The sequence below is a fragment of the Rhinatrema bivittatum genome, chromosome 1, assembly GCF_901001135.1.
Source record: "Rhinatrema bivittatum chromosome 1, aRhiBiv1.1, whole genome shotgun sequence".
Classification (NCBI taxonomy): Eukaryota; Metazoa; Chordata; class Amphibia; order Gymnophiona; family Rhinatrematidae; genus Rhinatrema; species Rhinatrema bivittatum.
The window spans coordinates 523,020,505-523,044,431 of record NC_042615.1 but is presented as its reverse complement, the minus strand read 5'-3'; the positions used below and the strand labels follow the sequence as shown (position 1 = coordinate 523,044,431).

The window sequence follows — 23,927 nt, the reverse complement described above, 5'->3', positions numbered from 1 at the left end:
TTCTCCTCTTTGGTCTTTCAGCTGTACTCAGACTGATATTCAAACGGAACTTAGCTGGATAAGCAGGACTTACCGGGCTAAGTAGCATCTGCTGAATATCTGACTTTGTTCAACTGGCAGCTAAATTGTTAGCCAGATAAATCAGGGTCAGGGAATGGGCAAAACAGGGCCGAGTTACTTATCTGTCTTAAGTTAGAAGGATAAGTGCTGATATTTGGACTTATCCATCTAACTTAGACGGTTTAAAGTTAGCAGGTTTAAAGTAAGCCAGATAAACTTATCTGGCTAACTTTAATACTTATCTGGGTATGTTTAGCGGTATTTCCTGGCGTGTAGCCAGATGGACTCAGTACAAATGGGATAGTATCCGCGTGCTAGCAGTTGGAGACGGATCTGACGTCAGCACGGGGGCGTATATATCCCCACAGGAAGCGTAGCTATTCAGTAATTTCCGTCTCCAAAGCAGTTTGGAGTGCCTGCACGCTAGTTGAGCGTGCTTTCCAAGACTACTTTAATTTTTCTCTTTCTCATTCTAGATTCGTTTTTCCTGTCTCTTCGACTTAGAGCCCCGCGCTCCTGCGGTAGATACCCACGGGTTCCTCCCCCAGCGAGCTCCCGGGGTGATTAACGTGCTCCCCGGTGGGAAAGTCCTCGGTCCTGCCGAAGCGCGGCAGTGACACAGTCCCCGGACGCAGTCCGCGTGAGGTATACGAGGCCCTCGGTCCCGGCGTGGACGAGGTAGCGGGTGCATTTCCTCAAATTGCGGTGGTGAGGTGATCCCTTCCCCCGCAGCCGGAGACCGCCTGTGTTCCAGCTGGGACGTGCCGAACCTGGTATGGAGTACGTCTCTTCCTACGGGTCTCCGAAGCGCAGAGGATCTGCGGCGTGGCACGCCGGGGAGGACGCCCTCGTAGGGCCTGGCTCAGGTACTCCGCGCCCGTAATAGGCGCGGCTTTTTTCCTCCTTGACTTTGTTTCGGCATATTGCTGACCGCTTATTACTGAAAGCTTATTGAATGCCTATTAAGAGCATATTGCTGACCGCTTATTACTGAAAGCTTATTGACTGTCTATTACGAGCATATTGCTGGCCGCTTATTACTGACAGCTTCTTGAATGCCTATTACGAGCATATTGCTGACCGCTTATTGCTGAATGCGTATTGAATGCCTCTTGCATGCATATTGCTGCCGCCTCTTCTTATTGCGCGCCTATTGCTATTAAGCGCCTATTGCTATTAAGCGCCTATTGCTATTAAGCGCCTATTGCTATTGAGCGCCTATTGCTATTGTGAGCCTATTGCTATTGTGAGCCTATTGCTATTGTGAGCCTATTGCTATTGAGAGCCTATTGCTATTGAGAGCCTATTGCTATTGAGAGCCTATTGCTATTGAGAGCCTATTGCTATTGAGAGCCTATTGCTATTAAGCGCCTATTGCTGCCGCATATTATTTGTGAGCACCTTTTGTTCAATGGATCAGAAAGCTGCGGAGTCTTCAGCAACGGCGCCCCCTGCTTCGGGCATTGCAGCCCTTGGCTTCTGCTCCGCATGCCACCTTAGGGCCACGCGCAGGGATGAGCCAGATTCTTTGTGTGCCCAATGTGAGGGGGCCCTGCGACCCTCGGGCCAGGACCTGTCTCAACCACGATTTGTGGACAGTTCCCCAGGGGCTACCCCGGAGTTAGGGGGCAGTCTCGACCAATCCGGCGTCCCGGGGGAGCTTGTACCCCGGCGCTTAGAGGCTGCTTCCATTTCCTGGGTGGATCTCTTTAAGGGAATTCATGCTTTTGTTCAGATGCAAACGGCTGCCCATCCAGGCCCTACGGTTCCTGTAGTTCCTGCGGTGGCTGCGCCTGCGGCGGCTGCTCCGGTGGCAGCTCCTGCGGATCCTGTTCCTGGGCCTTCACAACCTTATCGCGAGAGGGACTTCCCACCGATGGATAGCCCAGATCAGTCAGACCAGGAGGTCTCGCAGGACGAGTCCGAACTCCCGGACGAGGGGGACCTCCCTCCAGGGACTGAGCCATATCGAACCATGAGGCTGTTCTTCCCTAAGGAGGATCTCTCCGACCTGGTGTCTCAGTGTCTGGCGGAATTGGATATTACAGGTCCCAGCGCTTCGATACCTTCTGCGCAGAACCCCCTACTGGAAGGTCTTCGTCCTACGGCCCGCCATTTTCCATTCTTACAGGCGGCGCAACAACTGATTGATTTAGAATGGGCGGCTCCAGCGGCTGCCTTCAAAGGGGGTCGGGCTCTGACGAGCATGTACCCATTGGCGCCGGCTATCCAGGATCTGATGGCGTGCCCTCAGGTGGACGCCTTGATTAGCGCGGTGGTCAAGCGCACTACCATTCCAGTTGAAGGGGGAGCCGCATGATCGACAACTGGACGCCATTCTGCGTCAGGCCTTTGAGGTGGCGGCTTTATCTTTACGGATTGCCACCTGCTGCACGGTGGTGACGCGTGCCTGCCTGTCACAGGTTAGGAATAACGCTCCAGCGGCGGACATGGAATCTGCTCTTTCGTTCCTTACGGATGCGGCATCTGACCTGGTACGAACAACCGCTAAAGGGATTTCATCCTCCGTAGCGGCCAGGAGGCAGCTCTGGATCCGAAGATGGTCGGCTGATGCGCCTTCTAAAACCCGCCTCACCAGATTGCCCTTCAAGGGCTCCTTTCTATTTGGCAGCGACCTTGATAAACTGGCCAGTGCATGGGGCGCCTCTCCAGTGCCCAGATTGCCGGAAGATCGGTTCCGAAGGGGCCAGCGCGCCTTTCCAAGGCCCTCCAGGGGCAGGAGTTCCCAGCGTTTCGTTCCTTACAGGGGTCGTTACCAGGCACCACGTCCTCCAGCCGGGAATCAGTCCTTTCGGATCAAGCAGCGCAGGAGGGGAGCGGGCCCGGGTTCAGGTCCCGGCCGCGCCTCCCAATGAGAATCCGCCGATTCATCTGGGGGATGGAGCCATAGGGGGCAGGTTGACCCTCTTCTACCCCAGATGGGTCGAGATTACATCGGACCAGTGGGTTCTCGCCGTTATCCAGGAGGGATATTATCTGGACTTTCATCATCTCCCTCCGGACAAGTTTGTGGAATCTTCGTGTCCCGCACACAAGAAGACAGCATTGGAAGCTACCCTGGCAAGACTCATGTCCTTGAAAGCCATCATCCCAGTACCTGCCTGGGAAGTGAATTCTGGCCATTATTCCATCTATTTCATTGTACCCAAGAAAGGGGGTACCTTTCGGCCCGTCCTGGACCTCAAGTCAGTCAATCGCTACTTACGGGTCCCGCGGTTTCACATGGAAACTCTACGCTCCATCAAGGCCGCAGTACAGCCAGGGGAATTCCTCACGGCATTAGACCTGTCAGAGGCATACCTGCATATCCCGATCCATCCGGATCATCAGCGCTACCTACGCTTCAAGGTTCTAGGCCGCCATTTCCAGTTTCGGGCCCTGCCCTTTGGGTTGGCGACATCGCCACGGACATTCACCAAGGTGGTGGTATTAGTAGCGGCGGCGCTCAGGCGGGAAGGAATTCTGGTCCATCCCTACCTAGACGACTGGCTGATCAGGGCGAAGTCTCGAGAGGAGAGCCTTCGGACCACCGACAGAGTGATAGCCCTTCTGGAAAGCCTGGGCTGGGTTATCAACCTCGGCAAGAGCTGCCTACAGCCTTCCCAGTCCCTGGAATACCTGGGAGTACAGTTCGACACCTGGGCAGACACGGTCAGTCTCACCGCCAAGAGGACGTTGAACCTTCAGCAGCATATCCGGTCGTTGATGGGAGCCAGTTGACCCACCGCCTGGGATTATCTGCAGGTTCTTGGTCTCATGGCATCCACCCTGGAAGTGGTGCCCTGGGCGAGGGCCCATATGAGGCCTCTCCAACATGCCCTGCTCTCTCGCTGGAGTCCCCATCTGCGGACCTACTCCGCGCACCTACCTCTACCTGCCCGAGTGCGCACCCAGTTACGGTGGTGGTTGCAGTCCAACCACATGAGCAGGGGATCGAAGATGTCCTCACCCACGTGGATTGTGCTCACCACGGATGCCAGCTTAAGCGGCTGGGGCGCACACTGCGAAGAACTCACCGCACAAGGGCGGTGGAACGGGGAAGAGGCGGCATGGAACATCAACCGTCTAGAGGCCCAGGCTGTCCGATTGGCCTGCCTTCAATTTGCCCACAGACTGCGGAACAGGGCGGTCAGAATGATGTCCGACAACGCCACCACGGTGGCATACCTCAATCGTCAGGGCGGAACCAGAAGCCGACAGGTGTCTCTGGAGATCGCCCCTCTGATGACTTGGGCGGAGGTGAATCTTCAGGACATCTCCACCGTCCACATCGCCGGGAAGGACAATACCACAGCAGACTTCCTCAGCAGGGAACGCCTAAATCCGGGAGAGTGGCAGCTCTCACCCACGGCCTTCCAGATGATTGTGGATCATTGGGGGTTTCCGGCCATGGATCTCCTGGCAGACGGGTCCAATGCTCAAGTACCCAGATTCTTCAGCCGCAAGCGCGACCCGTGCTCACACGGAATCGATGCCCTGGTTCAGCCGTGGCCTCCAGGGACTCTACTGTACGCCTTGCCTCCGTGGCCTCTGATAGGCGCTGTCATCCGCAAGATTCAGAGGCACCAGGGCCTAGTCCTTCTAGTGGCGCCAGACTGGCCAAGACGACCCTGGTATGCAGACATGAGAAGACTACTGGCAGGGGAGCCCCTTCCCCTGCCTCCTCTTCAGGACCTTCTACATCAAGGTCCCATTCTTCACGAGGATCCGGCTCAATTCTCTCTTACGGTATGGCCCTTGAGAGGGCTAGATTGAAGAAGAGGGGTTACTCGGAGCCCGTGATTGATACCCTCCTCCGAGCTCGCAAGTTTTTCACATCCCTCACATACATCAGGATCTGGAGAGTATTTGAAGCCTGGTGCGACTCGCATGGCACCAATCCACATGCAACCACGATCTCTATTGTGTTGGATTTCCTGCAGGATGGCCTTCAGAAGGGTCTCTCCCTCAGCTCCATCAAAGTTCAGGTGGCTGCGCTGTCTTGTTATGGTCCCAGGAGGGCTGGCAAGACCATCGCTAAGCACCAGGATGTTTCTCGCTTCCTGCAGGGGGTCAAGCATATTCGTCCGCCACTGAAGTGGCCTGTGCCTTTGTGGAACCTCAACCTTGTTTTGGATTTCCTTGCGGGATCCACCTTTCGACCCCTTCGGGGCCTGTCTCTTCGTTCCCTCACTTTGAAGATGGTATTCTTGCTGGCTGTATGTTTAGCCCGCCGCATCTCAGAGCTACAAGCATTGTCCTGCCGGGATCCATTTCTCAGGATCACTCCAGAGGCTATCCATCTTCGTACGGTTCCCTCCTTTCTACCTAAGGTGGTTTCACGGTTTCATCTTAATCAGACCATAACCTTGCCTACCACGGCGGGGCTGAGGAACTCTGAAGAAGGGCGTTTATTGCGCCATCTCGACATTGGCAGATTGCTGCCCAGATATTTGGAACTTACACAAGACCTACGAAAGACGGACCATCTGTTCGTCCTGCACAGCGGGAAGAAACAAGGTGAAGCGGCCTCTCGGCCCACCATCGCCCGCTGGATCAAGGAAGTTATCCGGGCAGCTTACGTAGAGGCTGGAAAAACCCCGCCTCTACATGTCAAGGCTCATTCTACCCGAGCTCAAGCGGCATCCTGGGCGGAATCCAGGATGCTATCGCCTGCGGAAATCTGTAAAGCGGCAACATGGTCCTCCCTCCATACCTTTTCCAGATTCTACCGCCTGGATGTCCAGGCCAGGGAGGACTCAGCATTTGCCAGGGCGGTGTTACATGGGCCTCAGGCAGCCTCCCGCCCAGGTGGGGAGTAAAGCTTTTGTACATCCCATTTGTACTGAGTCCATCTGGCTACACGCCAGGAAATGTTGGGATTACTACCTGATAATCCCCTTTTCCTTAGTGTAGACAGATGGACTCAGCATCCCGCCCAGCTGCCTGCGTACATGGGTATCACCGATTCCAGGTAAGCCATGTCATCTGTTTCCATGAGAGCGTACACTCTACCAGGTGTCCACGCCTTTCGGTTGGGAATGCTGGCGGTCTCCAGCTACTATCAATCGGTCAGGGGAATCCTGTTTCACTTTTTAACTGTGCGTCAGTACACTATAACAGCTTTTGCAAGGAAGATTACTGAATAGCTACGCTTCCTGTGGGGATATATACGCCCCCGTGCTGACGTCAGATCCGTCTCCAACTGCTAGCACGCGGATACTATCCCATTTGTACTGAGTCCATCTGTCTACACTAAGGAAAAGGGGATTATCAGGTAGTAATCCCAACATTGCTGTGCCGCTGAAAATCCCATTCAAGTTAGCCAGATAAGCATTATTGGCTAACTTACGTTGCCGGCTGTCTTTAGATATTGACCTCAAAGTGCCTTGCAGTAGTAGTGAATGTCTTTCCCTACTTAGACTGGATCATATCCAGCAATATGCTTTTGTCCCCTTTACAGGTTGTGCCCTCTACCAGCGGATGGATGGATGGAAGCACATGCATCCATTCTCTATATTTATGTATTTATTTTATTTTATTTATTTGTGGTTTTCTATACCGGCATTCACGGGAGTATGTATCATGTCGGTTTACATAAAACAAGGGGTGATCAATACATTATAACATACATAACTAAAACATAAGAGTATACATTACAGGAGTATAAACAAGTGCACGGAAGAGAAAGTTACAATAAAACAGGGGTTATTCTAACTGGGATTAGAGTTAAAGGAAAGATAAACAAGTTTAACAAGAAGTAAAACATTGTAGTGATTGGTTTGTAGTGTCTGATTCAGTTTAGAAGAGAATGTTCAATTAAATAATTATAATATATGATGAAATTCCTTCAATCCATGGGATTCATTATCAGTTTCCCAAAATCCAGTCTACTACCAATATATCTATTAGATTTCATAGGAACTTGTCTGGACACTATACAAGATAGAGCTTTTCTGCCTCAACAGAGAATGAACAATCCAATCACCTTAATACTAGATCTGTCCAAACGAACAGCAATGTCAGCATGCCTTTTCATGAAGATGCTAGGCCACATGGCAGCAACAGTTCTTGTCAGGCCATTTACAGATCTCTACTTGAGGTAAGCTCAGTGGCATTTAAAGTTCCAGTGGAATTGACACAACCAGTGTCTCTCAAAATCCTCATTCCCAGATCTCTCATCCACTCTGATTTTGTGGACCAAATTGACAAACCTACTCAGTGGTCAACTTTCTTTTTATAATCCTTGATTTCAAATAAAAATAACCACTGATGTCTTCAGTCAAGGTTGGGAAGCCCACATCAAACAACCATTGTTTTCAAGCAACTTGGACTACATGGAATCCTCTTGGAGGTCATGGCAATCTTCAATCCTCTAAAGGTTTTTAACCTCTAGTTAAAGGTTGGTACTAGTCCAGATGGACAACTAGGGAGCTATGTACTACATAGGCAAACATGGCGGGACAGACTCCTTCATAGTTGGCTGAGAAAGGCCTGCAAGATATGAGACTGGGCAATTTCCCAAAATATATTCTTGGTAGCTATTCATCTCCCTTGAAAATAAAACCAGGTAATAGACACAACTTCACGAAGGGCCACCAGCTGCAACCTCACACATGGTCATTAGATCAGAATATAACAAAAACAGCTTTTTCAACTTTGGGGAACTCCACAGATAGACCTCTTTGCGGCCTCATTTAATAAGAGTTCCTCCCTGTTCCAGAAGACCAGCATAGAACAGTCTTGGACTGATGCTTTTTCAATTCCATGGAATCAAAGGCTCTTTTATGTGTTTCCTCCAATTCCTCTTACAGCCAAAATGATTCAAACACTAAGAAAAGAAAAAGGCCTAAATATTTTGATACCCTGTATCTATGTCTATGTGGTCATTTGCCCCTTTCCAAAACTGTACGTAGGTAAGACCATTCGATCTGTACACACTAGGATGATTGAACACCGCTCTAATATCCGAACTGACCGTGAATCTGTTCCTCTAGTTCCCCATTGGGTCAGGTGTACACACACTGAAAATGATTTGAAATTTGTTGTCATCGATATTGTACCCCCGCCTATACAAGGAGGTAATTTCTCTGAAATTTTGACACACAGCAGAAATGGATTTTTAAACTTAACAGCCTTGCTCCTGGAGGTCTCAACAATGAGATCAAATGGCACTACTTTATTTAAGAGATTTTGAATGTATATTTTATCTCTTAACTCTCATTGGTGGTTGTGCTCTGTGTTGGTGCACTATGATTGGTGTAGCCCTTTTGCGCCAATATTTCTTCTTTAAAGCTCTGCTTCTGTCCGTACTGCCCGCTCTCCCTGGTTCTAGATATGGACTATTAACAAAGGTATGTGTCTCAGCGTCTAGTTAAAATATTGCCCTTTTTCACAGTCCGTATGTATATTGATGAAATTATTTTTGTTTGAATTTCCAGTGGTTGAAATTACACACTGTATTATTCCCTCCCGACGCAGCTTGATGCGAACACGAGTCCGTGTCGGGGGACCTCATTGAGAACTGTATTACATTACAATGAGCTTTGGATGAGCCGTTCTGAATCATTGAAAAATTAAACAGAACTATTACTTTTTCTACGAGATTTGTGGATTGTGTATATTCCTTGCACCTCCCTTCTCGCTTGTGTGATACCCTGTATTTGGCAATGTCAAATTTGATTTCCATGGCTTCAATGCCTAGATCAGTGGTTCTCAACCTTTTTCCCATCGTGACACACCTGACAGGCCACGCTCACATGTGTGACACACTGCTCATTACAATTCACGGCGGAAATAAAAAGTAAAGGTCCGGTAATTATTTTTATTGTTTAAAATGACACAAGGAAAAGATATGTATTCTGACTGAACAGAAATTGCATAAATAGTAAACATCCTACACCAAAACAGCACCAATTTCCAGCACTTAAACAGTAACCACCTTACCTAAGAAAAGGCAACACTGAAAATATTACACCAGGCCTTAAGACACCAATACATCTCCTATTAGGAAAACGGACCAAGTCAGGCTGCTATAGAGCCCTACAGAAACTACACACCAGCAGAAAACCTCACCTAAATCACATGTGCTGACCCTCGCCTAACAAAGAATAAAGAGACCAAAATGCATAACTAGAAGCATGCAGAAAAAACTGAATTGGAAACTGGAACAAGCCAGAGTCTCTGTATACGGTGTAATAAAGGAAAAAAGAAACATCACCCATCCTTATAAAACAAATCAAGAAATATAAAATCAGTAGCAGTAAAACCATACCAACAAAAAGAACAGATTATTTTGAAACAGCTGATGAGTGGAATATCCAATAATTAAAAACTCATATAAAAAATTTCTAGTTACCAATAAAATATTTCAAAATAGCAGACACAAAGACCCAGTAAAGATACAAAAATTTTTTTTCTCTGCATACCTGGGAACGTTTGATATCCAGGTCTCCTGAGATTGTTTTGAATTAGCAGGAGGAGGGGTGGTTTGCTTGGAACTTTCTCCTTTCTCTCAGTCACATACCAGCGCTCTCTCTCACACTGGCTCTCAATTACACACCTATACACACATGACCTCAGTCACTCACATATACACATGCTTTTTCTCTCACTTATATAGGCTCTTAATTACACATTTACACACATGCTGCCTATCTTTTCACGCTTACACACACAGGCACACAGGCTTTCAATCACACACATACATGCTGTCTTTTTCTCTCACACAGAGACTCTCATTCTCATAGAAACATAGAACATAGAAATGACGGCAGAAGAAGACCAAATGGCCCATCTAGTCTGCCCAGCAAGCTTCACACATATTTTCTCTCATACTTATCTGTTCTCTTAGCTCTTGGTTCTATTTCCCTTCCATCCCCACCTTTAATGTAGAGAGCAGTGATGGAGCTGCATCCAAGTGAAATATCTAGCTTGATTAGTTTTGGGTAGTAGCCGCCGCAATAAGCAAGCTGCACCCATGCTTATTTGTTTTACCCAGACTATGTTATTAGCCCTTATTGGTTGTTTTTCTCCCCTGCCGTTGAAGCAGGGAGCTATGCTGGATATGCGTGACGTATAAGTCTTCTCCCATGCCGTTGAAGCAGAGAGCCATGCGGATGTGCATCGAAAGTGAAGTATCAGGCCCATTTGGTTTGGGGTAGTAACCGCCGTAACAAGCCAGCTACTCCCCGCTTTGTGAGTGCGAACCCTCTTTTCTTCTCCCTGCCGTTGAATCAGAGAACTATGCTGTATATGCATTGAAAGTGAAGTATCAGGCTTATTTGATTTGGGGTAGTAACCGCCGTAACAAGCCAGCTACTCCCCTCTTTGTGAGTGTGAATCCTTTTTTCCACATTTCCTCTTGCTGTTGAAGCTTAGAGCGATGTTGGAGTCAAGCCTGTGTATGTTTATTTAATAAGGGTATTGACTCCAGGCAGTAGCCATCATTCTGGCGTGTTCATGCTTACAAACTTGCTCTCTCTTTCTCTCATTTTACACACAGGTTCTCAATCACATACTGACATGCTCTCTCATCTAAACCAGCTCTCAATCACACACAGTCACACATGCTCTCTCTCTTAATTATACACACAGGCTCTTAATCATACCTACACATGATCTCTCTCACACACAAAGGATCTCAATCATACACACACACTCTCACACAAACAGGTTTTCAATCACTAACTTATTTATTATTTTATTTTATTTAAATTCTTTTAATATACCGATTCTCAAAACAGGTCTTATCGTACCGGTTTTACAATGAACTAGGGGTAACCAGTTAACAAGAAAGCAAAAAAGTTACATTAAAACAGGGAAAGTTGAACTAGGCTGATTAGAAGAGGATAGGTTAAACAATTTCTAACTGGAGAGAATGGCATATAAGCAGGAGAGATTGCTTACAAGGTAGTAATTATATACAAATTTACATTGTGTCTACGAATTAGGCAAATTTTATCAAAGTGCAATAAGGCGAAAAAACAACTTACACATACAGGTTCTGAATCACAAACTTACATTCATGCGCTCTCTCTCACAGGCAGGCTCTCAATCACAGACAATACTCTCTTTCACATATGCAGGCTCTCAATCATTCATATACATGCTATCTCACTCACACACACACACACACACACAGGATCTCAAACACATGCTTGCTCATTCATTCACATCTCTCCCTCCCTCCCTCCCCGGAACTAGTGGCAGCAGCAGCCTCCTCCCAACCCTAACCTCCTTCATTTTCAGCCCTCGCTGAGAAAGGAGTCCCATCGGCCACGGGGGTTGACGTTCTTCATTTTTCTCCGGCCACGCTGCTCATTCTTCAGGCTGTGCCTCTCTTCTGTTCTTCGGGCCGATGCTGACCACACTCGCATGGTCTCTTCTTCCCACGCACGCATTCGCTGCTCACCACTTCCTGTTCGGGGGGGGGGGGGGGGAAGAAGAGAGCATGCCGGTGCCGCTGACTCCAGCTGTTCTGCCGCGTTCTGCCCGGGCTGACAGCATTTTAAGCCCGGGCGGAGGAGGACCAGGGAGCAGCTGGGTCAGCAGGGGACCAGGAAGTGTGGCGACACACCTGCGTGTTCTTGGCGACACACCGATTGAGAACCACTGGCCTAGATGATCAACAGCCAGTGAAAATGGAAATATTCCTAACATTGATTACTCAGAGCAATAGGAATTTCCTCCAAGTGAGCCTTCAATTTCAAGTGTTGACTGCCTGAATGTTGAAAGTCAGTTCTCAGTTGACAAGCAGGGCTGAATTAGCCATGGCACGTGGGTGATGTCATCTGGCTGTGTTAAATGGTTCCTTCTCTCTAATGAGCATATGCAGGAATTCCCTCTTTGGCAATGCCTCGTGAGCCCCCTCAATCATTTTTCATCTGAGCATTAGCATGGACATGGACCCCTTTTCTCTGTAAAAATTTTATTCTTTGATATCTTCAATACTTTATTTTTCGTAAACTTTTCAATTAAGTTGCCTTGCTGCCTCGGCAGCTCCCCAAACATTTTGCAGTGTTTAAAATAAAATATATATTTTCTTCACAGAATGTCCTGCTCCAAGAAGCCCACAATAAGTGGTTTCAAAGACTATATCTGAGGTTAGGAATTTGTCTGTTACAGATGGACATGACCTCTGTTACCATTGCTTGGACTGGACCACAGCCAGGCAAATTGTTTACCATTGTGGTCATATGTCTCCGAGATTCCTGAAGTCCAGGGCCTGGAAAAATGGAAGAGTTGCATAAGATTTGAGGGGCCGCAGTCAATCCTTTTCCCAGAGCAGAACCTCTCATGCTTCCTAGATGTAGATTTGAGCAGAAGCTCCTAGAAGAAGTTATCCCCTTTGACGGAATAAGCAGAGTCCTCAGAGTCAAGCCAGCAGAACTGGGTGCTGCTAAGAAGAAGAAGAAGCCGTGCTGCTCTTTGGAGCTGGCAGTGCATCTGGCACCAAAAAAGCATTGAGCTTTGGCGCTGTCAATGCAGCTGACACACTATTCTCTGGCGCATAAGGCCTCAGCACTGTCAGCGCACAAACCTTGAGGCAAGAGAAGTCCCAGTTTCTCTGGATTGAGCCTGGTACTTCATCAGATCCCCCATAAGGTGATTCTAGTCCCTGGCATTCACTTGCAGCAGAATCCAGCTGATCTGAAGATGTAGACTAGGAATACACCCTTTCAAGGTGACCAAGAACCCTTCATCGGTTGCATAATTCATCCGTGGGGTCCTGGATTAGTGTTTTCTCACTTCTTAGATCTGAGGAAGGTTCAACAGGAATACCCTCCGATGCACTACCAGAGTCTCTGAAACACTTGTCTCCTGAGGACCTCTCTTACTCCAGGTTTTTGGACCAAGTTCAGTACAGCGCTTGATGTCCAGTGTTCATAAGAACAAGGATCCTTGCACAGAGGTCTTTGGCCTTCTCCAGATTCTGGAGATCCTGGCAGAACTGGCAGTCATTCTAATCCATGCTATTCAGCAAGAGTTACAAAAGAATGTGGGAGAACCTGATTTCCTCTGCTCCCAGTAGCAAAATGTTGTGAGCTGGTGGAGCACCCTTACAAAGGAAATTAAATGTCAAGTATCAAGTACAGAAATCCCCAGACTTTGGAGTAGTACAATTACCTCATCAATCGGTTTTGTAGTGCAGCCATCCTTTAAAAAAAAAAAAACAAAGAAGAAAAGAATATTTTTCAAATACTCCACTAAAAAAGGATCCCAGGTTATTAGACAATTTTGGTAAAAAGGTGCTCCATGCTTAATGCATGGATTTCTGCCTCACCTATATGATTCAATATTACATGAATACATGCAAAAAATTGAAGCCCTTCCTTCTTTCAGGTTATAGCAACTCTGTATTCAATTCCTAGATGTGGAAAAGTGTATATGCCATCTTATTATCAATTTACGAAATGTTCGATTCAGCAGCCTCCATTGGAGCACGTCGGATGGCTTGCTTGAGAACCAGTAGCTTGTGAGACGATGTCCATGATAATTTAGCAGATGCCCCTGCCTGAGAGACCACCTCTTGAAAACAAACTCAGAAATAGTTGTTCAAATTAAGGAAGCAACAGGCAATCCAATCCCTCTCAATGGGCTCAGGGCAATAGTCCGCTTTACAGCATTTAAAACGTCTTACTTCCAGAGTTGCCCCTTCCATCAATTTCAGAGGACCAGATCATGCCTCTGCTTCTGCAACAGCATCTTCCAACTCGAAGTCAACAACACGAATGCTATCAACCAAAAGTGACACAAAAGGTCCAGCCCAAACCTGGACCAAGTTTTTGACAAGCCTTTAGACCCAACAGTCATTCTCTCTGGTGGGGTGGGGGGGGAGGAGAATTCATCTCTATCTAGAGGAATGGTTGCAGGATTGACAAAGACTGCTGGGTTCTCAAAATTGTGGAGTCTGAAACTGCTTTTCATTTCTCCCAACTTCCCACACTTTCTCATTGCTCAGCTTCAATCTGGATCCATCTCACTTAGTGCAACTCTGTCTAGAAGTGGAGTTGCTCCTCAATCATTGAGTGATAGAACCGGTTCCACCCCACCATCATGGCCAGTGGTTCTGCTCCCATTACTTCCCTATTCCTATAAAAACCAGGGAATTGAGACCCATTGTAAGGGTGTTGTGGGTTTTGAACCACCAGCCTTGGAGGTGGTGGACTAGAGCTCTATGGGAGAGCTAATTTAACTGTGAGGAGCTGGGGAAACTATAGTTGTGTTACTTTCCCAGATATTGTGGGCTGGGCTATGCCCAGCCAGATTCCCATTGGCTATAGGCCTCCCTATTCACCTAGCTGTTCTTAAATGCTAGCACAATGTCTCCTGAGCCCTTATTGCTGGGTCTGCATAAGGCTGTGTCAAGGCTTTTGTGAGCTGAACTGGGTCTCTCTTCTAGAATAGTTGGTGAGGTTATCCAGAAGATGTGAATGTGAGCCCTAGATTTAAACATTTATGCTTATATTACCATCCATCCCTCACACTGGCTCTATCTACATATTGTGGTGAACTCTTCTCATTACCAGTACTCAGTTCGGGCTATCAGCAATACGGAGGGCCTTTACAAAATGCCTGCTGTAGTAGAGGCTCCCTTTGTATTCAAGGCACCCAGGTCTCCTTTACCTAGACATTTGGCTAGTGACAGTGACTTCTTGGGAAGATGTTCTCATCTCTCTGCAGAAATCAATCCAATTCCTACAGTTATTAGGATTTCTGGTGAACTCTGAAAAATTGATTCTAATTCCTATCCAGAAAATCAAATTCATAGGAGCGTAGACAGAATCCCTGCAAGACGGAGCTTTTCCTCCTGTCAGAACAGGCGAACATTCTAAAGACACTTATATACCAACTGCTGAAAGTAAATCAAACAGCAGCCAGGGAAATTTTAGTTGTTCTGAGATACATGCCACATTTCTCGTAGTTTAACTAATCTACTTTCACATGCGACTCCTACAGTGGAGCCTTCGCTCTCAATGGGACCAATTAACTCAACCCTTCATGACGTTGTTGGATGTCTCGTAGGAGATGAAATAGTAGCTTGGCTGGTGGCTACAACCTTTCATCCTTCAAGAAGGGGCACCACTTAGTTTGTTTCCTCACCAAATAACATTGGCGACAGACATTTCCGCAAAAGTATGAGGAGCACACACAGGTCCCTTCCAAACTCAAGGGACTTGGTCGTTAATAGACAATTTCAGATCAACCTCCTAGAATTGTGAGCAATCAGATATGCTTTGACAAATTTCATGCATCTCCAGGGGAAGAACATTCTCATTCAAACCGAAAAGCAGGAAGCCATGTTCTATGTGAGCAAACAAGGTGGCCCAGGATTATGGATAATCTTTCAAGAGTTGATAGTTATGGGAATGGGCATGCAAACATTAAACTGTACTGCAAGATAGCAATTTTGACCATGAGTTCTTAAAAGCTTATTTAACTAATTCCTTCAACTGTCTGTCCCTATATTCCACTGCTAATATGATAATACGAATACTTTACATCCAACCCTCAACATGGGAGACCCCATTTGTGTGGCTGAAATTAATCCTGCTTGTCCATGGAGAAAACAAACAGGATGATGCAATAATGTTCGCGGAAAGCGGGTGCTGACTTTTCAGAGCCCACTTTCAAGGAGGGCGCCATGCAGTATGTAAATTAGAGGGTTGCGCTAGGAAGGAGGACGTTTTCATTACTGGCAGACAGGCAGGTTATGAAAACGGAGGTCGAGTTTTCCGGCATCGGTCTTCATAACTCGGCGGTCTGCCGACTTTATTTATTTTTTACTTTAAAAAAGAAGTACAGAAAAGCATTTTTTCTGCTTTTCTTTACTTTTTTTTTACCTGCGCTCAGCTATTAACGCCTGCTCCAGGCAGGCGTTAATAGCTGAGCGATAAATGTGTGTCTGAGACACATATTTATCTTTTTGCATGCGGAGTGAATGAGTAATAGGCTCATTCACATGCATTTACATATGATGAGCGCTATCTCATTCACTTTGCGTTGGACGTGCGATAAATAGGCGCTAATCCCCCTTTCCCTGTATGTACCCGGATCAGTCCAGACTGTGGGTTGAGCCTCCTTTCCAGCAGGTGGAGACAGACTAAAACTGAAAGGATATCCTATATGAGGACAGAGCCTATCCTGTAACCCTTCAGTATTCGTCTGTCTCCAACAGGTGTATCAGCTCACCCTTCGGTCTCCTGATTTCAGCTAGTTAACTGTCTCTTTTTCTCTTTCATGGATCAAGCAAGTACTTCTCCTTAGTTTTTGTTTGGCTTCTTTCCAAAAAAAAAAAACAAAACTAGAATTTTTGTTACATCAGTATTTTGTCTTTTTCTGTATAGGAGACGCTAGTCATCTCCTGGCTCTTGCCGGACTCAGGAGGGCTTCGCCCCTTGTGCGGAGCATAGCCTGAGTCTGTGGGCACTTCCAGGTGTGGGGACCGAGTCTGGTGATCCAGTTCTCGTCTCCCCCTCCTCTGGCTGCCTGAGGGGCTTAGCACCCCACTGCTGTGCTCAATTTAAAAAAAAAAAAAGTGTTTAAAGTTTTTACTTTATCCTTTTCTGACGACAGTAGAGTCTTTTTTTTCTTCAGGCTCTTCAAGGGAATCAAACCGGCAGCCAGAAAGGCAGGAGTCAGCAGGTTTTCCCCCCTGCTTCACTCCGGGCCTGCAGGCTGTCACTCAAAGGTTTTTTTTCTTCAACATTTTTCTCAGTGCGGCTCCGATGCCGCAGCAAGCAGCCTGCCTCTCCTGTGGCAAGCCCTCCTCGCGATTTTCGTGAGGGGGCCTCTGCTCTGCCTGCCTGCCGGGTGGGAAGGCCCCTCCTCGGCAGGGCAGGCAAATTTAGACCGGGGATCGAGTCCCCAAAGTATGGCCAGGACGTTCCCGGGTCAGCAAAGCCCGGGAACGGCAGCCATTTTGGATTTTTCAGCGGCTCAGTTTTCGGAGCTGCCTGAGGCTGGGGGGGCGATTTTTTTCAGAGACACCCCCCGATTTGAGCCCTGTGACCCCCCAGGATGGGTTCCCCGACCCCCCCCCCCCCCTTGCCTCTTCCTCCCGGGAAATCTAGGGCCCATTTCTCCACACAATTTGTTCTCCTCCTGCACAAATCCTATTTAGCTAGCCTGCAGGAGGAGGAGGAGGACGGGCCCCCCCCCCCCCCCCCGGCAAAAATTCCTCGCTCCGCACCAGTGATGGCTGGCCCGGCTGCGGAGCCCCCGGGCCTATTCAGGTGCCGGGTGGTCCCGGGGGTGACCCCCCCCCCCCGGTGAACCCGGTACTTCCGGATCCTGACGTCTCCCTCAATGCAGAGGGTACCCTTCCCTCCATGGAAGGGGATGACCCCAGGGTCCTACGGATGTTCCGCAGGGAGGAGCTGGAACCCCTCATCCTCTTTGTCCTCCAGGAATTAGGGTTGGAGGGGCCCCCCGCGGACACCCTTACGGCCTCTTTGCCTAAAGATATGGACCTGGTCCTGGCGGGACTCAGGGCTCCGACTACCGCCTTCCCTTTTCATCCCATGCACAAGCAATTACTCCTGTGGGAATGGAAGGCTCCCAAAGCGGGCCTCCGGGTGGCACGTGCCATGGACAAGCTCTACCCCCTCCCGGAGGAGTGTTTAGAAATTTTAAAAAAACCCTCCGTGGACTCCTCCGCCTCTGCGGTCACTAAACATACTACTATTCCTGTAGAGGGATCGACAGCCCTGAAGGACGCCCAGGAACGCAAGCTCGAGGCACATATGAAGCGCATTTTTTAAGTCTTGGCGCTAGGGGTTCGTGTGACTTTTTGTAGCAGTCTCATGCTACGGGCAGGTCTTAGGTGGGTTCAACAGTTACTCTGCAACCAGGACCTCCTGTCGGCAGAGGCGGAACAGGCTGAGCGTCTCAAAGCCGTCGTCGCTTATGGGGTTGATGCGCTCTACGACCTCATTCGCATCCAGTCTAAGGCGATGGCCTCGGCAGTCTCCGCCAGACAACTTCTCTAGCTGCTCAATTGGTTGGCCGATCCTTCCTCCAAAGCCCGGCTGGGCACGTTGCCTTTCAAAGATAAGCTGCTTTTGGGTGAGGACCTCGAGAAGCTGATGGATTCCTTGGGGGACAATAAGGTCCATAAGCTCCCAGAGGACCAGCTGAGGCCATCTCGCTCCTTTACACCCTCTTGTCATCACTTTTGGGGTCAGAGACGGTATACCCCACGTGGCCGGGGTGGCTCCTCGAGGGGTTATTCTTCTCGCTCTCAGTCTTGGTCGCAGCCCTTTCGTGGGCGTCGTCCCTTTCGCGAGGGCTAGCCTGCGGCTCCACCACCAAGCTGGCCACCCAATGAAGTTCACTTGGCTCATTCCTCGGTCCCCTTCCTAGGCGGCCGCCTCTCCCTGTTTTTCGAGGAATGGGTCAAAATCACGTCGGACCAGTGGGTCCTCGACATTATCAGAGACAGGTACGCCTTCGAAATTGTTCGCGACCTACCGGATCTTTTTCCAATGCGGGCGGTCCAAGCGGGAAGCGGTGGAGCAAACCCTCACCAGGCTCCTGAGTCTGGGAGCGGTGGTCCCGGTTCCGGAGAAGGAGCTTGGCGCAGGCCAGTATTCTATTTACTTAGTCATCCCCAAGAAGGACGGGTCTTTTCGTCCTATCTTAGACCTCAAAAGAGTAAACCGGGCCCTCAAGATCCCGCATTTCCGCATGGAAACCTTGCGAGGTGTTATCGGGGCGGTTCGCCCCGGAGAGTTCTTCGCCTCGCTCGATCTGACAGAGGCGTACTTCCATATTCCGATTCACCACGATTACCAGAAGTATCTTCACTTCCATGTCCTCAATCGGGATTTCCAGTTTCGGGCGCTTCCCTTTGGCCTCTCGACCGCGCCGTGCACCTTCACCAAGGTAATGGTGGTGGCAGCGGCTCTTCGCAGAGAGGGAATTCTTGTTCATCCCTACCTGGACAACTGGCTCATGCGGGCCAAGTCGGAGGCTCTTCATAAGCAGGCGGTGGATCGCGTGTTAACTCTTCTTACATCTCTCGGATGGATAGTGAATTTCTCCAAGAGCAACCTTCAGCCCTCCCAGGAGTTAGAGTTCCTGGGAGCCCACTTCGATACCTGGGTGGGCAAGGTCTTCTTGCCACGTGCGAGGGCTCTCAAGTTGATCAACCAGATTCAGAATCTGATCTCGCTACCTTCTCTGATGGCCTGGGACTACCTACAGGTCTTGGGATCCATGGCGTCCACCATCGACCTAGTCCCCTGGGCTTTTGCTCATATGCGACCGTTACAGAAAGCTTTGCTATCCCGTTGGCAGCTGGTGTTGGAGCAGTTTCACATAGTCCTCCCGTTCTTGGACTCTACAGTCGCCGACTTGCAGTGGTGGCTTTCCCTTCCTCATCTTCTACAGGGAATGCCCCTCCAAGCCCCACAGTGGACAATAGTAACCACGGACGCCAGTCTCTCGGGCTGGGGTGCGGTCTGTCTTTCCCAGTCCACCCAAGGGATCTGGTCGACAGCTCAGTCTCGCTGGCACATCAATCGATTGGAGACTCGGGTGGTGTTCTTGGCTCTTCAGGAGTTTCTCCCCCTCATCCGTGGCAAAGCGGTACGAGTTCTGTCCGACAACTCCACCACCGTGGCTTACATCAGTCGTCAAGGGGGCACCCGCAGTCCGCTGGTGGCTCTAGAAACCAGCCGTCTCCTCGCCTGGGCCGAGCAACATCTGCAGTGCCTGGCAGCCTCCCACATCGCGGGCAAGGAGAATGTTCAGGCCGATTTTCTCAGTTGTCAATCGCGCGATCCGGGGGGAGTGGGAACTCTCGGACGCGGCTATGGCTCTGATTCTCGACAGGTGGGGTCCCCCCCACCTGGACCTCATGGCGACCCTGCGCAATGCCAAGGCAAAATCGGTTCTTCAGCCATTGGAGGGAGCACGGCTCGGAGGGCGTGGACGCTCTGGCTCTTCCCTGGCCGGAGGACGTCCTTCTATTTGTGTTTCCCCCATGGCCCCTGGTTGGAAAGGTCCTCAGAAGAATAGAGCTCCACCGGGGACCCGTGATTCTGGTAGCACCCGAGTGGCCATGCAGACCGTGGTTCGCAGATCTCATCAACCTGGCGACGGACGATCCTCTTTGGCTAGGTCATCTCCCTCGCCTGCTTCGGCAGGGACCTGTATTTTTCGACCAGGCCGATCGCTTCTGTCTAGCGACCTGGCTTTTGAACGGCGATGCCTGAGGCGTAAGGGCTACAAGGAGGAGGTCATTTCCACCTTGCTGCGGGCCCGGAAACAGTCGACTTCTCTGGCTTACGTGCGTATCTGGAAGGTTTTTGAAACAGTTTGCGCGGAGTCGGGTGTCTCAGCGCGCTCCGCCCCGGTTTCGTTGGTCCTTTCTTTTCTTCAGAAGGGTCTTTCCAAGGGCCTTTCCTTCAGTTCTCTGCGCGTGCAAGTCTCCGCTCTTGGTTCCCTACTAGGTCGGGTAGAAGGTCATCCCTTAGCGGGCCACCCAGACATGGTCCGGTTCTTGAAGGGCGTCAAACACCTACGTCTGCCTTCTCATACTACTTGCCCGTCATGGAGTCTTAACCCGGTCCTTCGGGCCCTCTGTGTTGCTCCGTTCAAACCTCTCCGTCGCACTACGTTAAAAGATCTTACGCTCAGGACGGTCTTTCTGGTCTCTATCTCCTCCGCTCGACGGATCTCCGAGATTCAAGCGTTGTCCTGTTGGGAACCCTTTTTGCGTTTTTCCGATTCAGGGGTATCCCTCAAGACGGTCCCGTCTTTCTTGCCAAAGGTTGTTTCCAACTTCCATGTCAACCAGTCGGCGTTTTCCCCAGAGGAGATTGCGGGTACGGCTGGGGGCGATCTCCGTAAGTTGGATGTCAAACGAGTTCTGCTTTGCTATCTCCAGGTTACCAACGATTTCCGTGTCTCGGACCATCTCTTTGTCCTCTGGAGTGGCCCCAATCAGGGTAAGCCGGCTTCTAAGACCACTATTGCACGGTGGTTGAAAGAAGCAATCTCCTCGGCCTATCTTTGCCAAGGTCGAGCGGTCCCCGAGGGCCTAAACGCTCATTCGCTACGTTCTCAAGCTACTTCCTGGGCAGGCGAGTCAATCGGTTTCTCCGCAGGAGATTTGCAGGGCCGCCACATGGACGTCCTTGCATACTTTTGCTCGACACTACCGTCTGGATGTGCAAGCACCGGTCTTTGGTTCTTTTGGGCGGCAAGTGCTTCGAGCGGGATTGTCTCGGTCCCACCCGGACTAGGAAAGCTTTGGTACATCCCACAATCTGGACTGATCCGGGTACGTACAGGGAAAGGAAAATTAGTTCTTACCTGTTAATTTTCGTTCCTGAAGTACCTGTCTGTCTGTTTTTTCTGTCCTCTCGAAGCTTGTTTTTTCTTGCAGATTCGCATATTTTGATACTTCATTTTTTGCAAGAATACTGAGCAATTACACCGGAAGCCTTGGTTGTTCAAGCACCAAGTATATGCAAGAGCGGATAGTTATGCCATGTTTCTTACATTATTCTACAGTTGCTCCAGTTAGCTTTATGGTTACTTGCTTGATCCTATTCTGGTTTTTGTTATTTTCTGCTTTGACATTGGTTATACTGAAGGAAGGGTTACAGGATAGGCTCTGTCCTCATATAGGATATCCTTTCAGTTTTAGTCTGTCTCCACCTGCTGGAAAGGAGGTTCAACCCACAGTCTGGACTGATCCGTGGTACTACAGGAACGAAAACTAACAGGTAAGAACTAATTTTCCTATTGCATTAGGGGGTGGATTAGCTCTTATTTATCCCGCGTCCGACTGCGGGTTATACAGTGCGCTCAGCTGAGTGCATTATATTGCATCGGCCCCAGTGTTACTTGTAGCAGGTGTTCTTCTTAGGCAACAGAACAAATCAGCCACACAATCCCACCCTACTCCCCGTAGATTTGAAGGTTAGTTTGTAATAGAAACGGTGGAGACTTGTGCAGCAAAGACTGAGCAGGACTCTCTGGACATGCATAGAAAAACCACCTTGGTATTTGAGCTCTAAGAGAGCTTTTTCCATCTCTCTGCCTTTGGATAAGGTCACTCCACTTGTGTGTGTGTGTGACTTGTCCTGCTGCCTACAGAAAATATCTTACAGGTGTGGTTTTTCAGAAGTAGGGATTTTGTTTCTTCATAAGATGGAGTTTTGATACCTGATGTATTTAAGATAACAGTAGTCGGTCCTATATCCTAAAACTTTTTTTTGGGTGAGGGGGGGGGGGGCTGCCAAATGTTGTTTTCTTTGCTGTTTTTCCAGTATCATAACATGAGTGTCTGTCATGTCACTATTTGATATGAGCTACAAACCACCACAAGCCTTATGAATTCACCGTTCCTAATCAAACGAATGTATTATCAAGGGGCTCATCTGCCTAAAGGGCTGCCTCTCGTATCATTTATCATGGTATTCACCACTGTATTGGCTGTTACCATTTGTATATAATTATATACTGTTGTGGAACTGCTTTGTTTTCACTTTAAGTATTTTTCTTTGCAAATAAAATCATTTAAAATTATCTTTCTCCCAGTTGTGCATTGCAGGGTTTGTTGTTCTTATATTCAATAACAGTCACTTATCTGTCTCATAAATATGAGGAACTTCTATGTTGTCGCTTTGGTAGATATTCTGCAAAATGGCGGCCAACTGAGTGAAGAAAACCTTGATAAATCTCCCCTGCCCCTGAAGCAGACGTTCAGTTGTTGAAACACTGGCAGCATCAGGCTTCAGATAGAGCGGGAGCAGTACAATCGGCATCAAACAAAGTGACATCATAGAAGTTCCTCATTTATGAGACAGATAAGTGACTGTTATTGCATATAAGAAGAACAACCTGGGAGAGAGAGATTTTAAATGATTTTCTTCAGATTGCTACAGGCTGCAGATATAATATGCTAATTTGAAAGTTGTAAATAAAGTAGTAAAATGATGGGTGCTGCCTTCTTGGATTTCATTTTAATGGATCTTGCAAGCAGGGTGCAATGTGGTTTTTGTTTGTCAGTCTGCTTCTTTTACAGCGCACAATATTTTGTTTTCATTTTATAGGTAGAAACTTGGATAGAGATATCCTTAAACAACTCTTTGTATCCTCTGTGATGGAGGAAAGAAGCAATTGATGTAAGATTGCACAGAAGTTGAAATCCAAATTGAACTACTTGGAACCTGCAACCCAAATGGCAAGATGACCCAGCTGAGCTGTTGATGAGTGTACTTGTAGCAGCCATGGATCATTTAGTCCTGGACTATCAGTGCTGCTGTTAACAAGCTACAACCATTTTCTATTTTAGATGTTTGGTTTTACAATGCATACACAGAATTAAATTTAGACTATCATTTTGGCATGGATTTTATTCATGCTGCAACTTGTTTGCTGCATTGTACAAGATGATGGCATAGGAAGCATTTTTTTGAAAATCAGTTTCAGCAGTGAATGGGTGCATGAATATTTTGTTTACTTCATAGGAAACAATATGGAAAGCTGCAAAGCACATAAATATACAAAATGCCCCAAATTGTGTTTTCTGTGATAAACATGCAGCTCTTGCACTAATAAATTATAGTTCTGTGTTTCCTAGAGTTGAGTATGATTACAACATATCTCTGAATTTCAGTAGATTCTAGCAGTTCTGCTTTTGTTGTTTAAATTTACACTGTTGACTCTTGGTCAATTAGCAGATATGGCCATCTGTATATTGGCAAGGAGGATATGGTTGTTGGAACCTAAAAAAATAAGTTGCTATACTAAATCAGACTGAGGGTCCATCAAGCCCAGCAACTTGTTCCCAACAGTGGCCAATCCAGGTTACAATCACCTGGCAAGTGCCCAAACATTAAATAGTT

The 23,927-nt window shown here is 48.3% G+C and overlaps 1 protein-coding gene across 4 annotated transcripts in view; it reads left to right on the top strand.

Moving 5' to 3' along the window:
* The window catches only part of LOC115097331 (COBW domain-containing protein 1-like), a 158,663-nt gene extending 135,002 nt beyond the window's left edge, over positions 1 to 23,661 (top strand). For 3 of the 4 annotated variants that reach the window (XM_029613062.1, XM_029613053.1, XM_029613071.1), the window contains exon 16: positions 23,133 to 23,661. In XM_029613062.1, coding sequence (XP_029468922.1) covers positions 23,133 to 23,203 — 71 coding nt within the window. In that variant the 3' untranslated portion in view covers positions 23,204 to 23,661. Of the gene's footprint in view, positions 1 to 12,111; positions 12,165 to 23,132 lie in introns of all 4 variants that reach the window. The other variant, XM_029613079.1, reaches the window with a different exon arrangement.
* The last annotated feature ends 266 nt before the right edge of the window (positions 23,662 to 23,927 follow it).